Genomic DNA, 15,699 nt, shown 5'->3' with positions numbered 1-15,699 from the left:
GTGTGCACCACTCAGTGTTCCCATTGAGCTAGCGTTAGCTTGGGTCCAAGGTAGCAGGGGCGTGTTTCCAGAGTGTGAAAAGAAACACCCCGCACTCCTTATTTGGAAGGTCCTGACTCCAAATGGAAAAGATGGCGCTGATGATAAGCTGCAACTCTGGGCTTCAAACCGGCTCCAATGAAACCAGCGGGTGACGTCACACATCGCTACGTCCATCTTTATAGGGTATGGTTGTATCCTGCATCTTTAACACAAATAGAAACAGAAAACAAGGTTTAAGGAGTAGTTTTAGTTATTGGCTTTTGTCATGTTCATGTCACATGTAGCTAATTACAAGCAGCCAAGTGGGTAAAACTTTTATGTTTTGAAAATTTTCAAACACATTTTCAGGTTTGAATGTTGTACATTTATCCAGTAGGCTATAACCACGCCTGTAAGTAAGACTAAGATTATTTCTTCAATGACACACAACAGTCTGCTGACATTATCACAGGTGTTATTCACTATTTTATGACATGTTATTGACAAAACCATTTGATAATGAAAGTAATTGTAGATGTAACAAATAAGCAGTTGGCAGTGTTTGAAGTCCTTTGAGAGATAGAATAAATTAGGTCTAAGCCAAAATATTGTTGCTATCAGACTACAAATATTAAATCAGACTAAAAATATTAGTATATTTGTCTGCCATCAAAAACTCACTTTGAACATGATTTCTACCTCAGAAATTATCTGTCAAGAACTTCTGTAAAACCAATTCCAACATCTAATTCAAATTCCATAACAAAGAGGATGAATGAACTTTCCCTGTCAAGCCACAATAACACACTTTAAGAGTCACACATAATTAATATGTCTGTGTGGCCACTGTAGTTTTTTTTAATTTACCAAGTATCTCCAGTTGTTGTGATTAAAGTTTCATATTTTCTTATGAATTATCTAAATACACTCTGTCTTTGCACTGAATGTGTGCTCCTGTGTATTTAAACTGTGTTTCACTAAACTGATACGTAGCCTATTTATTCCATTTGTCCCTTTAAGTAACCCGTAGAATAAAACGCTGTCTGTGTTGACTGCTCAGGTTTGCAAAACAGTATTTCTTCATCACAACCATTCAACCACAGAGAGAGAGAAAGGATTGATTTGAATATCTTCTTCACCACAGCAGCAGCAGCCAGCAGCTGAGTGACAATAAACTGTGATTTACATGTTTGATACTGGACAATTACAAGTAAACGCCTCCTGCGACCAATCAGTGCAAATCAGTGAAAACGCTGAAAGGACATTCAATCAGTTACAATCAAACAAACACTGCAGCGCCCCCCTGTGGCCAACGAGTGACACGACTCAGGCTTTTTCAAAATCTCGTTTGTGGCTTCTGATATTATTATACTGTGTGTGTGTGTGTGTGTGTGTGTGTGTGTGTGTGTGTGTGTGTGTGTGTGTGTGTGTGTGAAAATACAATAAAACGCAATAGACAATTATATTACTATATTATTTCTTTTTGAACATAGAAATTAGGAGATTTTGGTGTAAATTTAGGTGTAGCTGTGTTTTTTGTTTTGTTTTTGTTGTTTTTTTAAAATCTTTTTTATTTTTATTAATGTATTGTTTTGTAATCACATCACACCTACAGGCTACTGACCACTTGCCGAGCACCTCTGTCTCTGTCAGAAATACTCAGGTGTCATTCAGCCAGTGTTGTAGTTTGTGATGGAGCAGGCCTGATCCAGCAGCCTTGAACAGACCTGCATGTGTCCATCTACAGCTCGGTGCTCTGCCACACTGCGGCTGGCTGGCGGTCTGACAATGACTTGAATGCTGATTATTGTGGAGATCGACAAAGGAGACAAGGAAAGGAGGAGATGAACCGTTTCCTGAGAGCTGGGGAGAATGGAGGGCTGCTGACGGACTGCAGGGAGCTGTCACACAACCACACTGCCTCATCCTCCTCCTCTTCCTCCTCCTCCATCTCCATCACCTACTCCTCCTCCTCCTCCTCCTCCTCCTCCTCCTCCTCCTCCAGCGCCGCTGGCTCAGCCGACAGAGACGCGGCCCTGCCCTCGCTCCAGACCCGGGGACCTGTCGGCGGTGGCAGCGGCGGGTCGGAGCCGAGGAGATCCGCGCTTAAACGCAGCCGAGCCGGCCGGGAGGGACGAGAGGAACCGGAGGCGGCATCGGCGGCGGCAGCAGCGGCGGCGGCGGGTCACTCAGCGGCTGCCGGTGCGTTGCGCGGCGGCGGCGGCGGCGGAGGAGAGGTGTGCGTCGGGGTCGGTAAGCAGCAGCAGCAGCAGCGCCGGGTGGCTCAAGGACGCAGAGTCGGTGGAGAAGGTCTGGAGATGCTTTCAGCGGTCAGCAGAGACGTGGACGGCGGCGGCGGGAGCGGCAACAATAACAACAATAATAACGGCGTCTCCGAAGTGACCACGGCCTCTCCTTCTGCGACATGCGCCAAAGGCAAGGAGGAGAGGAAGGGGAAAAACGTGATCCGGGGCTGGAAGAGGGAGAGAGACAGGGAGAGGGACAGAGAGAGGGACGCCGCCGCTCCTCCTGTCCGGACGAGGAAGGAGAAGCCCGGCGATGGCTCGTCTCCTCCTCCCTCCGTCTTCCTCTCATCGTCCGCCCTGCCCGAGCATCATCTGTGCCGCGACGGCCCCGGACACTGCCACTGCGCCGCGCCGGACTCCAGGATCATGGGGGATAACAGCAACAATAACAACATCAACAACAACAATAATAGCGGGAGTAACGCTGCCAATAAAACCACCGCGCTGGATTGTGGAGTTAAAAGCGGCGGCGCTATTGTTGTCAGGCGGCAGCATGACGACACGCCGTCCGCCAAGAAACACAGAGGAGCCGAGAAGGTAAGCAGCTTTTATTGTCTGGAGGCCAATAATAAAACACAGCAACAACAACAAAAAAAACCAAACACAACAGCGATCACTTAACACCTGCGGCTGTGCGATCTGTGCGTTAAACGTTTTCAGGCAGAATACTTTCATTTAAAAGCTGAGAAACATGAACATAAAAGCAGAGAAATGAAATATTTTTGATATTCAGAGCACACACAGTCTGTCAGATGCAGGTGTGAAGGCCACAAAGAAGCCTGTACAGCAGACACACAGCAGGAATGTTTAAATGGATGGATGGATGAATGGATGGAGGGATGACCGCCTGCCTGCCACATGATATTTATTTCCTATTGTTGTTGCCCTGCTGGTGTCATTGTTCCTATCTGTGTGTCTGTCTGCTGATATTTACCATGCTGATGTACACAGAAGGGATTTTTTTCCTCTTTCTTTTTTTTTTTTTTTGGAGGGGAGATGAAGAGAGGAGGAGGAGGAGGAGGAGGAGGAGGGGAGGCAGCAGCAGCAGCAGTGTGTCCTGTCCTCCATCTCCATCCTCCCCCTCCTCTTTCAGAACCATTTAATTCAGTCCTCCTTGTTTTTGCTGGAGATTAGAGGAGAAAGCAACTATTTCCATGTGCTGCTGCAACTCAGCAGAAGGCGTGAGGGAATATGAATGAACCTCTTCTGTAAATCCTCTGTTTTTGTTGCATCTGCACAGGCTTTGTTTGCTCTTTTCATTTGGGAAAAGACCTATGATGTCAAAATTAATTAGGCGTTAAATCGTGGGTCAGAATCTTTTTAAATAAGACATAAAATCTGCAGGTGAACACATTGAACCGCTGAGGTTTAATGAGACACTTTCAGATAGGCCACATTTTCTAGTCATTTGAGGGGAATAGCAGGGATGTTGCCACTTGTGAAATCATCTTTGGGTTTAAATAAGTCGTCTGGAGAGAGGCAAAGATGGAGGAAGATGGACGGATGGGTTGGAGAGGTGAAGTGGGGAAAGAGATGTTTGATAGAGAGGGAGGAATTGGAGGTGACAGCAGAGGACACAGACTGAAAGAGTCTGATAGACACAGAAAATAAGAGAGAAACAGATGGAGGATATCCAGAAGGAGTTTTTTTTTTTGGGAGGGGGGTGGAGGGGGGGGGTGTTTGTGGATGCAGGATTAGACGAGGCAGGAAAAAACGAAGTGTCCTCCCTGCTGGCAGATGCTGCTGACAGGAGGAACGCTGGCCTGGCCCTGGCTGCTTTGTTTATTTGTTGATCTGAAGGATTCCCGTTCGGTGGTGAAACACACACTCGCACACAGTCACCCGTGAGCTCTGTGGTGACTGTAATGCATTCTCTGTCAACAATAATCTGAGTTTCACCTGAGAGTTCCTGTGATTGTTGCAGCAGAGCTCCAGAGGCTTTATTTGCACCCCGAAACACTGAAAAATCACATTGTTTTTGCACAGACTGAGTTAATCTCCTGAATATTGACTCAAACAATGGTCACTTCCAGACATGATCTGGAAATATTGATCAATATTACTGATAATACTGTCTGAAAGGTATCCGTGACCAGGAGTATCAAACACCAAAAAAAGGTTTTGAGATTCATTCTTGATCTTGGGAACACATGTGATAAAATATTCTGAACTCAAGTTTCCCTAACTAGTCTTTTCCAGAGCTTTTGATCGTTTCCTCCGGTCTGAGCAAGTTCCATTGGCTGAAGAAGGCTGTGAACGTTCTGGAAAAAGTAAATAAGGGATCCTTGATTTTCAAATATTTTATCACAGATACTAAAACATATTTTCATGATTCCACAAAGTAAAATATTGCAAAAAAAGTATGTCAGGTGGCTTACTGGCTGCAGAGTTTGTATGTTTAATCATTGAATTTGTAGAGCTGTGATTAACAGAGAATCAATCACCACCTATTTTAATAATCAATTAATCAATTTGAGTCATTTTTTAAAGAGAAGTGTCCAAATTCTCTGGTTTCAGCTTCTCAAATGTGAATATCACATGGTTTCTTTAGTCTTCTATGACAATAAACTGAATATCTTTGGGTTGAGAGAAGACATTCCCAGAAAAGGTATAAAGTTGGTTGATTAAAAAAGAATATTTGCTAATGTTGTATATGAATGTATATAAAGTTTAAATACATCAAATAAAGCTTTATTTTTAGGGATTTTGAGAGGTGAAAGTCCTGAAAATGATCTGATCACCTAAGTTTTTTAGTATTTTTGTGAGTGTTTGCAAAGTCTAATAACAATTATTAGCATTCGAATGGCGGATAAAGCTCAGGTGCAACTAATAACCTTAATGATGCATCTTAATGCATTATTAATTACACCTATGTTTAACAAGTCAAAATGTCTGCTGTGAGAAAGGTCTGTTGTTTTACTGGGAAGGCTTAAATAGTATTTAAATGTAGGCAGTAGGAGATTTGAGGGGGGATCCAAAATGACCAAAATGTATCTCCCTTGTTAACCAGCCACCCCCCCTCTCCATCCCATAATAGCAGAGACAGTGCAGGGGCAGAGGGGTTGTTTAGTTGAATATGTTAGTCTGGTCTGCCTGATTCATTGATCCTTTATCTGGCTGAGTTTTGTGCAAGTTAGAATCTATGGCCCAGACAATGGCTCTGAAATATCAGCAGCCTAACTGTGCTGTGTATTGATAAATCCATGGCGCTCTCCATGGTGCTGAAGTAGCAGACAGATTTGTAAATGCGCCTTTTTTCTCTCAGTCCCACCGTTCTGTCAGTTTCATCTTGGATTTATAATATTCTCTAAACTATACACTGTGAATACTCAATTCTATACTATATTATAGCCTATATACTCTATAGAGTAGTGTCACTTTTATAATAAAAGAGAGAGAGCGAGAGGATTATAGAGACACACTGCTGCCTGTAGTATTCCTATAATATTCCCATAATATTTTTATGATTATTCGGTACCATCTGAGGTGCTGAAAATACACCCTCAGGCCAAGCCACCTCTGTAACAAAATATTTTAGGGGAGACATGACTAAAGATATAGTTTTTAATATAGATGTTTGGTGTAACCTGGGAGCGGAGCAGGTAAAGTGACTGAGGAAATTAACCTGCACTGACCGCACCGCATTCAGCTGCTACAGTTATATAATTCAAAGTGAAATTTATACTGTCAAAACTACAGTGTGTTTTGAAAAATAAGCATTATTAAAATGCTTAATGTCGACATCCAGTAAAAGAATATGTCTAGACAAAATAAGTATGTAACCCAATAGCAGTTCTATTAAATTGAAATTAGAATAACAATTATAATATCAAGAATTGGGATAAGCCTATATGATAATCCTGCAAAAGTAACAAATCACCCACTGCATATAGGGCTGGAGCCTTTTTAAGTCAGCTGTATGACAGATGATTGACAGTTTTCTTCTTTGCTCAGGAATCAACATGAACCTTTCTTACACCTGACTGCTTGAATGCACCACTCGCTTTGCTGTCATCATGGTCTTTGCATCTGCTTTTCAAACAGAAAAAAACATGGCAACTGTTCTGAAAAAAACATCACATTTCTTCTCACTAAAACCCAAACTACTGTCCATCTGTTTCTAACATTTCTGTGTTTCACCGACCACAAACTGAGCTGCTGTCAACTGAGGTTGAAGTTCAACCTTAAAAATAAGTGTCGCTCTTCATTTTGCGCTCTGAGTTGAGGTGCAGTGTTTTTAATTATTCTTAAATCAGTTTAACTGCTGTTTCCAATTCACATTTGGAGAAGTGTTACACCCTGTGGAGGCACTGAAATTAATCAGATTGAACAGAATCAAATCAAATTGTGAGAAGAATGTGAGATTTTATGATGCACTTCATTTAAATTTAATCCAAAATGGATTATTTAGTTTTACCACTGCTGACAAGAACAATAGCAGAAGCACTAAATACACGGAATAGTTGCATAGTTGTGCAAATCTTAGATTTTACATTCAAACTAAAGAAGATTACTGCACAGAATTAAACATGTTTACAGAGAAGGCAGAGGTCCTCGGGTACTCAGTTAAGAAATGGTATCTTATCACTAGCAGCTGAAGAGTTGCATTTATGTGTTTTTTGTGATCTTAGTGTTGCAGAGGAGTCCACTATTTTTAGAAAATGCCTGGAGGCTCAGACAGAGAACCCAGGCTCCTTCATAAGAAGACATTTCTGTTATATAATTTAATATTTTGAAATGTTCTTGTTTTTGAATTTGTGGATTATAATTACGTTTGGTCATGGACTCGTTCTGGTTGTTGTTTCTGTCTAGTGTCTTGTAGGCCAGTACAGGTTGGTCAGTCAGTCAATTAATTAATCAGAAGAGTCTACAACCATGCTCCCAAGTGCCAGAGTTTTTATTAATACAACACTTTGACCTGCAAGGGCTTCGTCAAAAAGGCTATATACAGCTCAACCTACAATTACTGTGAGAGATCACATGATACAAATCACCCACCTGTCAATTTGCAATGTACAGAGAAAATGCACAATTTAGCCCATTAAGGGACATGTGATTGACTTAAAAAAAAATAAACATTGTGCAATATATTTCACATTTTTTAACGACACAAGAGAGAAAAGTGTGTATATTGTACAGAACATGCATGACAAGAAACAAATCAGTATTTGTTCTACTGTAGATCTCTGCACCAGTGGGAGACGAGTCGGAGAGGGCGTATGGAAATTAAATGTCTGTAATTCCTGTTTTTATTTGCTGCTTTTTGTCGTGACCCTGCACCCAACTAGGATTGGATGTTCCTTTTTTGCTTAGCAGCAGCTATCATGTTATTCATTTTCTTAGTTTAGCGTGTTAGCATGCTAACATTTGCTAATTAGAGCTAAACAGAAAGTACAGCAGAGGCTGATGGAAATGTCATGAGTTTTGCAGGTATTCATCCTGAGGGGAACATGAGTGTCTTTACCAAATTTCATGTTTCAGCCAACAGTATTTCACTCAAAGCCACAAATGTGAACCTCATTGTGGTGGTCAAAGGATCACCAAAGTCATTAAGATTCATTGTCTGATAACCATAAATATCTGTACCAAAAATTTGTCCCAATCCATACCATAAATGTATAGATATTTCACTGGATACGTGAAATATTTAACCTGCTTGTGGCATTAGAGGAAAAGTCAGAGGATCATCAAAGTTGCCTTTGTTGTATTTTCATAGCAATCCATCTAAAGCTGCAATGATTAGTCAATTAATCGATTAGTCCATCGACAAAAATATAATCAGCAACTATTTAAATAAGCAATTAATCTTATTATTTTAAAGCAAAAAAGTCTCATGTGATAGTAAATTGAATATCTTTTTTGGACTGTTGGTTAAACAAACCAGGCAATTTGAAGAGGTCACCTTGGACTTTAGGAAACTCTGATGGACATTTTTCACTGTTTTCAGATGTTTGATAGACCAAATTAGTTGATTAATCGAGAAAGTAATCATTCAAGAGCTCTAAATCCATCCGATAGTTGTTGAGATATTTCACTAAAAACTACAAAATGATATTCTAGTCTGGAACAAAGGGGTTGACCAACATTGCTATGCCTTATATCCTGGCTAAACCTATATACACAAGACGGATGGAATTTAAAGATCTAGAATAACGTCTGAAATGAACAAGCTACCCATAAAAATCTGATTGAGACTCGCTGACAGAAATAAAAGCTGTTCTGCTGCTGCTGAGGCTCCGACTGTCATCTGCATGACAATAAGATGCACTCGAGTTTGTCTGTGAATGACAGCGGCTGCTCCGCGATCACTTTCTGTCTGTCAGTCTGGATCGCTGCAGGCTGACTGAAGACGAAACAACAAACACATTCAGCTCCTGTTGGATTTTTATTGGTTTATCTTGAATTCTGATCACCTCACAGGAGTGTTAACAAGCTCGCCAATATCCGGCTACTCCTCAGGATTCTTGAATGCTTTATTTTGTGTGTGTGTGTGTGTGTATGGTAGGGTTGGGCGATGTATACAGATTAGCATGTAACAATGGGGGATGGGTGCACTTTTGCATGTTGGATATTAATTACTATTTCTATTTTTTTTCACATTTAAGCCCATTCACAGCCATTAGTGCTTGTCGATGATGGCAGTGTTTGTGCACCAGTTGTTGTTAAATACACAGGACACCTCCACAGCTCTTACCGGAGTCCTTGTTTCTGATGCTGCAGTGGTTTGAGCAGCCTGCTAGCTCTACAGCTGCGTCCAGGGCTCCTGGAAAGTTTCTGTAATAAATATCATGCAGCTCTCCTAAGTGGGTGTCTATGATGAGAAACGTAGTCTCAGCTCATCCATTTTATTGTCGGTGGTCTGTGAGTGGCCTTCTTTAGTCATGCTAGGATGCAGGACCAGCAACCTCGCTTCTGTCTCCGTTGCCTCCGCCATCTTCGACACGGTAACCCACGGAGACCCCGATGCTCTCGCTATCTCTGCTGGTATCTGATGGGAGTGCTGGAAGGCACTCGTAGTGAAAAAAATTGGTGCTTTGTGTATGGAAACATCATATCCTATTAATCGTGATGAGCTCACAACATGAGATGCTGTGAAATCAGCAGCTCTCGAGTCGGCCCGTTTACCTGGTGGGTTTTAACAGGTTTGCACAGGCTCTGTTACCATGGCGATGTTGACAGTGTTTGGTTAATTCGGGGAGAGTTGTGATCGGTGTGTGATGTCGCATGTAAACAGCTGATCCCGAGCAAGTAGCATTGATGAGGAGAGGTGCATGTAGGAAAAAGCTTGAAGTATAAAATGTTTGCATTACACAAATTATTTTAAAAATGTGCCGAAATCTACACAAACACATATTTCAGCCCACTTTTCTCAACATTACAGAATATTATTTCTTTCATGGTTGTTTAGTTTGTTTATTATGCCCTTAGCGTCTGACAAAAGGTAGAAAAATCTCACTTTTCTTGCATCTACATAGGAAAAAGATTACTGCACGTCACAGTAAAAAACAACTGAGACTTGAGTCGTCTTTTACTGTGCCAGCAAGTTTATTTTTATTCAACCTTAATTTAACCAGGATGTCTCCTGAGACACATTATCTGTTTTACAAGAAAGGTCTGGCTAACATGGCAGCGCTGTGTTGAATTTTTATCTGTTGTAGGAATGGATTTTTCCAAAGAGTGCCGCTGAGAGGATAGTTTTAGACACAATAGTAAAATTGGTAATGGAAACACATTTTAATTCTAGTCTTTTTGATGACCCTCGCAGTGTTGGGTAGTTAGTTCCACTACTCCCACACTACCATGCATTACTGGTGCAAGATAAATTAAAGATGGATCTGGTCAAATGCTGCAGATAAGAGCAGCAAGGTTAGTTCTTCACTGTTCTTTACATACTATTGTGTGTAAGATGCATAAACCTTGGCTAACTGTGGAGGCTAAATTAAAATTTAGTCTCCTGTTATTCATACAAAATGTCATTTGGAATAAAACACCACATTTCTTTTGCAAAAAACTAGTACATACTGGTTTCTATCAAGTCAGCACTGGTCATCTGGTGGATACAATCTAATGAATCTCACACGTTACTTTAAGTTTTTGCAGTTTTGGAACATTTTTTTGATTATTTTTACTTCCTTTTTGTTTCTTTCTTGACAATTTTGTGCTTATTGCGAGTCCGTATTGTCTACGTTTTCAAATGTCAGGTTATTTATCTTATTTTCTGATCCATATATTTGGCTTGTTTATCTTTTTCTTGATTTAACGATAGATGTGATTTTAAATTGCTGTTTGTTTTATTGTTGCTCATGTTGTGTGGATCCAGACAGACTAACAACCACTTCTGTGGAGGCTAAAGGGGATCCAAAAAAAAACAACAAAAACAGTAAAGAGTGAAGAATGGATTATGATTCATCTGACAAGATTGATGTAATATGCCTCCATGTACACCAACATCATCATAACACTCATATCACAGCTAATTTTCTTCCATAATCCTGTGTGAAATTTAATGTTTGAATGTGTGAATTATCAAGAACTACAGTGATTTATGATAAAAATAGTTAAGATGATCAAAACATGGCTTATATATGACAGCCTATATCCAGAGTTAATAAAATCAGATTTATCCGCCTCTCGTCGCTCCACATTTTTCATTAACTCATTGAGTTCTGGCTTGAAAGGCTTAAGACGTCATTTTCAGATGGCTGAACAAAGTATGATTGACAGCTGTGTCCTTTACTCAGACAAGTAACATAAACCCTGCCTTCACCTGATTGGATGAACACAACACTTGCTGGGTTATTATTGGTCTTTATCTCCAGTTTTTAAACAGAAAAAAACATGGCGGATGTTCTGGAAATGTCGGATTTCTCCACTGAAATCAGTCTCTGAAAAACGTGAGCATCACAGACATCGAATTACACCAATAATGTGTGGATGGAATGGTGTTAATGATGCTAAAAAGGAAAAAATTATCAATTATCAATGTGACAACAACAGAGATGTTGTGCATTGAATTCAGTTTGCTGCCTTTTTTGGTTCAAAAACATTCTTTCTATGCAGAATTTGTATTGTGCATCATAATTAGCGGCATTAAAGAAAATATTATCTTAAAAGAAAATAAAATGTAATCATGACTTTCATGTTTATTAGTGGTCGTTGTTTCCTTCTGGTGATCACTGACAGGAGTTTATAGTAGAACGTCCTTTTTATTTAGCGTGTTATCATCAGACAAAGGTCACTGGTCCTCAGCAGGATTCAAACTTACATCATCACATGTGTCCAGTCTGCACCTGAGGCTGATAATCAGCAGCACTTTGATGCTGTTTATCTTCTCATTTTCAAAGAAAATTGTCTGGAATTGAACCTCTAGCCAGCGTGGTTGGACTGTTATCTAACCGCCAGCCAGTCAGACGTCTTTCCCAAAACACTGAAAAACATGTTTTCTAAAAAGGCACAAAACGTCTGAGTCCGAACTTCTCATGTGGATTAAATGGGAGACGAACCAGCGGGGTTCTGACTCGTGTCTGCTGAGATGTCAGATCTGCAAAGACTCACATTTACAGCTGTTAGACGGTGAGTCATATCCTCAGTAATTTAACAAGGAGTGAGCAGTGACTCAAAACGTCTGTCCTCAACTCCACATTCAGAGCAAATTTGGCTAAAGCTGTTTTAAGACGGCAAAGAAATGCAGGGATGTTCAGCAAAAATGTGGAACTTCGCAACGTGACATCATAATTACATTACAGGGAGTAAATTGATTCATTATTATTATCAATATGTTGATAAGTGCAGCTTGAAGGTTTTAGTCGTTGGGTTGTGGTAGAAGGTGAATTCTGCTCTGCATTAAACCCAGACACCCTGATTTTCTGCTTCGCTACACAAGGCAAACATAACTTCCTGCATTGGCACTGAAAGACTTTGTCTCTGGATATTAAAGCGCACTGTGGAATCGTCCCAATATGACAGTACGGATACTGGGCTGCGATTCCTTCTCTCTGAGTTGTAAAATCCTTTCTCATGAGACTATGAACTACTATTTTCAGTGTTTTGGAATCTGATAAACCAACAAACTCGTGTGTTTCCTTCAAACTGGACTATTTTCAACTAGATTTAACTAAAATTGGCTGCTTTTGTGTCACACAATCCTCTGCACACAGTCAGTTTGAATCTCTTATAACTACAAACTCAGTGCAAACAAACAGTAATATTGTAAACAACATAGAACCAAACTCCACATCCTGAAGTTGTTTTTTCATTAATTGAAATTCTTCCACTCAGCAGCAGCACCTGTGTGTGACTGAATGAGTTTAATATCAATTAAAACCACCAAAACACTTCTAAAGAAACAGAATTAAGTCTTGATTCAAAATTTTCATTCATTTTACCCAACGTTTGTACATTAATTTGAATTTTCTTGGCAAAGAGCTGGTTGTTGTAGCTCAGGTATTGATGAAAACTTGTCTCAAAAGTCAGGCTGCAACTAACGATTATTTCTATTATCGATTAATCTGATGATCTGATCTGTTATAATTCCAGAAAATATTCAGTTTACTGTCATTATTACACAGAGAAGCTTCAAATCCTCAAATTTGAGAAGCTGCAACCTGCAAATGTTCAGTATTTCTGCTTAAAAACGACTAAAATAATTATTTGATTATCAAAATGTTTATTGACTAATTGATTAATCGACTAATTGTTGCAGCTCTAACTCAAAAGGTGCAGTTTCTTGTTGTCCAACAATTTATGATGGGAATTTTTCAAATCTCCAGGTGCCACATAAGATTGTGTTTTATCAGATTTGATTATAATTTTTTTTTTTAATTGGTTCTAATTGGATCCTTTTGGGGATGAATATTCTTTTAAAAATATTCAGTTTTACCAGCTTCTGTTTGGTCATATTTGAAGCAAACTATTTCTCACCGAGATGAAATGTTCAGGGTCAAAGTTTCTTTTTACCTTCACCACTATTTTCCATGTTTTACCATGTTGGGTAATAGGGATGTGCAGAGAGCCCAGTATTTGTATTTGTATCTGTATTTGTTGAGGCAGCAAAATTATTTGTATTTGTATTCGAATAAAAGTGGAAAGAGGCTTAAAAATCCTGTTTTTTAGAAAATTAAAGATGAAAATTAAAGTGATGTCCAAATTAAGAATTGTGCGTCATGTAGCAGGTGGATGTGACTCCCCTTGTTGAGACCTGCTGATAGACGTAACAGCGGAGCAGAGGAGAGACACTGAGATAGCGACTATAACTGACCTGCTCGCTGGTATTTGACATGTTTTGTTTTTTTCTTCCCAAAAACAAATAATTTTAAAAATATTTGTATGAAACAAATATTCGTTAAAAAAACCCCACTATTTGTGCTTTGCCGAATAACGTATTTGTATTCAGGCACACCCCTATTGGGTAACATAACATTTTCCTTCATTTTGTTCCTCGTTTTGTCTCTCTTGCTGAAGAAGACAAGCATCAGTTTAAAGCTCAGTGTAAGATCCAGCTTGGTTTTTTTTATAGTGCAGAGTGGAGCTGGTGGATGAGTTCTGCTTTGTTCCGTCTGTCGGCTCCACTGGGCTGTGATTGACAGGAAGTTATCGGTTGAAAACATGAAAATCAGACAGGCAGAAGGCAGAAGTAGCCCCCCTGGTGAATTTGAGAAAAAATCTGAGGCTTCAGAAGTTTTTGAAAATGAGCGGGTGACCTTGAAAGTCCTTTTTCTTCCCTTTAACACTTGATCAGTACGTCTCAGTTTTCTTCTTCCTCTAATTTCAGTTTGACTTTAATTCTTCTATTTCTGAAAAAAAATCTCATATTTCAGCCCAAAACATGACGTTAAGCGGTCAAACTTAACACAGAAATGATTTTCCTTTTGACTTGACTATTAGACAGAAGCTGAAATACGACACACGAAGGACAAGTGGACGAGTAGGGTGACTTAACAGCTCGGCTGACGGTATTGATCCCTACTCGAGGTGCAGAAGTGTGTTTTCAGAGCCGTACAGCAGCTCATGTGGAGGCTGGACTGAGAGTCCATTAGGTATCAGAGTATCAATGCCAACCCGTGTGAAAAGGCTTCATGGTACAAGCGTACGCCCACACACTCTGCGCTGCAGGCTGGCAGGTTTTTCCTCTGCATTCATTCATCACAGCCTTCACAGCTCAATGAAACACTGAAATAACAGAAAATACATTACAATACGACCGCCTGACGTCTGTCACTACCTGCAAAACCTTCTAGGAGTCACCTCACATCCTCTTTGATATTTTATTTAACTCCAGCCTTCCCCCAAAAAACATCTTGTTCCTTCTGCACAGAGGAGGAGGGTTCTTCAGTAGCTCTTTTGGCTCAGACAGTGAGTTCCTCTCATCTGATGAAATCTAAATCAGATTGAAGCTTCTTTCATCTGAATCGATCCATATGATGGAAAATGAGGTGAAATTGAGTCCAAGTCAAAAATGTTTTGGAAGATGTTGCTTTAATGTTGCTCGCTTAAAACATTTCATGTGATGTTAAAGTGTTTTTCATCGCATGAAAGATGCAGAAGTGATGATTTTATGTTCAGTTAATTGAGAAAGTTTCTATGTACAGGTTAAGGAAGGTCTGTGCAGAATAATTTAAGGTAAAAGCTTCCTGTAGAGATTCAGTTGAGCATGTTAAGGGTGTATTTGCACCACCCATGTGTTCTTCTTGCCCAAAAATGATATTTTTAAAATAAATGGGAATAGGGGTTAGGGTTAGGGGTTAGGGTTAGGGGTTAGGGTAAGAGGGTTAGGGTTAGGGTTAGAGGGTTAGAGTTGGGGGTTAGGGTTAGAGGGTTAGAGTTGGGGGTTAGGGTTATAGGGTTAGGGTTAGAGGGTTAGAGTTAGGGGTTAGGGTTATAGGGTTAGGGTTAGAGTTAGAGGGTTAGGGGTTAGGGTTATAGGGTTAGGGTTAGAGGGTTAGAGTTGGGGGTTAGGGTTATAGGGTTAGGGTTAGAGGGTTAGAGTTGGGGGTTAGGGTTATAGGGTTAGGGTTAGAGGGTTAGAGTTAGGGGTTAGGGTTATAGGGTTAGGGTTAGAGGGTTAGAGTTGGGGGTTAGGGTTATAGGGTTAGGGTTAGAGGGTTAGAGTTAGGGGTTAGAGTTAGGGGTTAGGGTTAGAGGGTTAGAGTTGGGGGTTAGGGTTATAGGGTTAGGGTTAGAGGGTTAGAGTTAGGGGTTAGGGTTATAGGGTTAGGGTTAGAGGGTTAGGGTTAGAGTTAGGGGTTAGGGTTAGAGGGTTAGAGTTGGGGGTTAGGGTTATAGGGTTAGGGTTAGAGGGTTAGAGTTAGGGGTTAGGGTTATAGAGTTAGGGTTATAGGGTTAGGGTTAGAGGGTTAGAGTTGGGGGTTAGGGT

General features: G+C 40.3%; 1 protein-coding gene across 1 annotated transcript in view; it reads left to right on the top strand.

Moving 5' to 3' along the window:
* Positions 1–116: 116 nt before the first annotated feature.
* The window catches only part of znf608 (zinc finger protein 608), a 65,758-nt gene continuing 50,175 nt past the window's right edge, over positions 117–15,699 (top strand). The window contains exons 1-3 of the mRNA XM_042420434.1: positions 117–225; positions 1,637–2,225; positions 2,280–2,864. Coding sequence (XP_042276368.1) covers positions 1,866–2,225; positions 2,280–2,864 — 945 coding nt within the window. The 5' untranslated portion in view covers positions 117–225; positions 1,637–1,865. The remainder of the gene's footprint in view (positions 226–1,636; positions 2,226–2,279; positions 2,865–15,699) is intronic.

Source organism: Thunnus maccoyii, chromosome 9 (genome assembly GCF_910596095.1).
Source record: "Thunnus maccoyii chromosome 9, fThuMac1.1, whole genome shotgun sequence".
Lineage (NCBI taxonomy): Eukaryota > Metazoa > Chordata > Actinopteri > Scombriformes > Scombridae > Thunnus > Thunnus maccoyii.
This window is presented reverse-complemented; position numbering and strand designations above follow the sequence as displayed.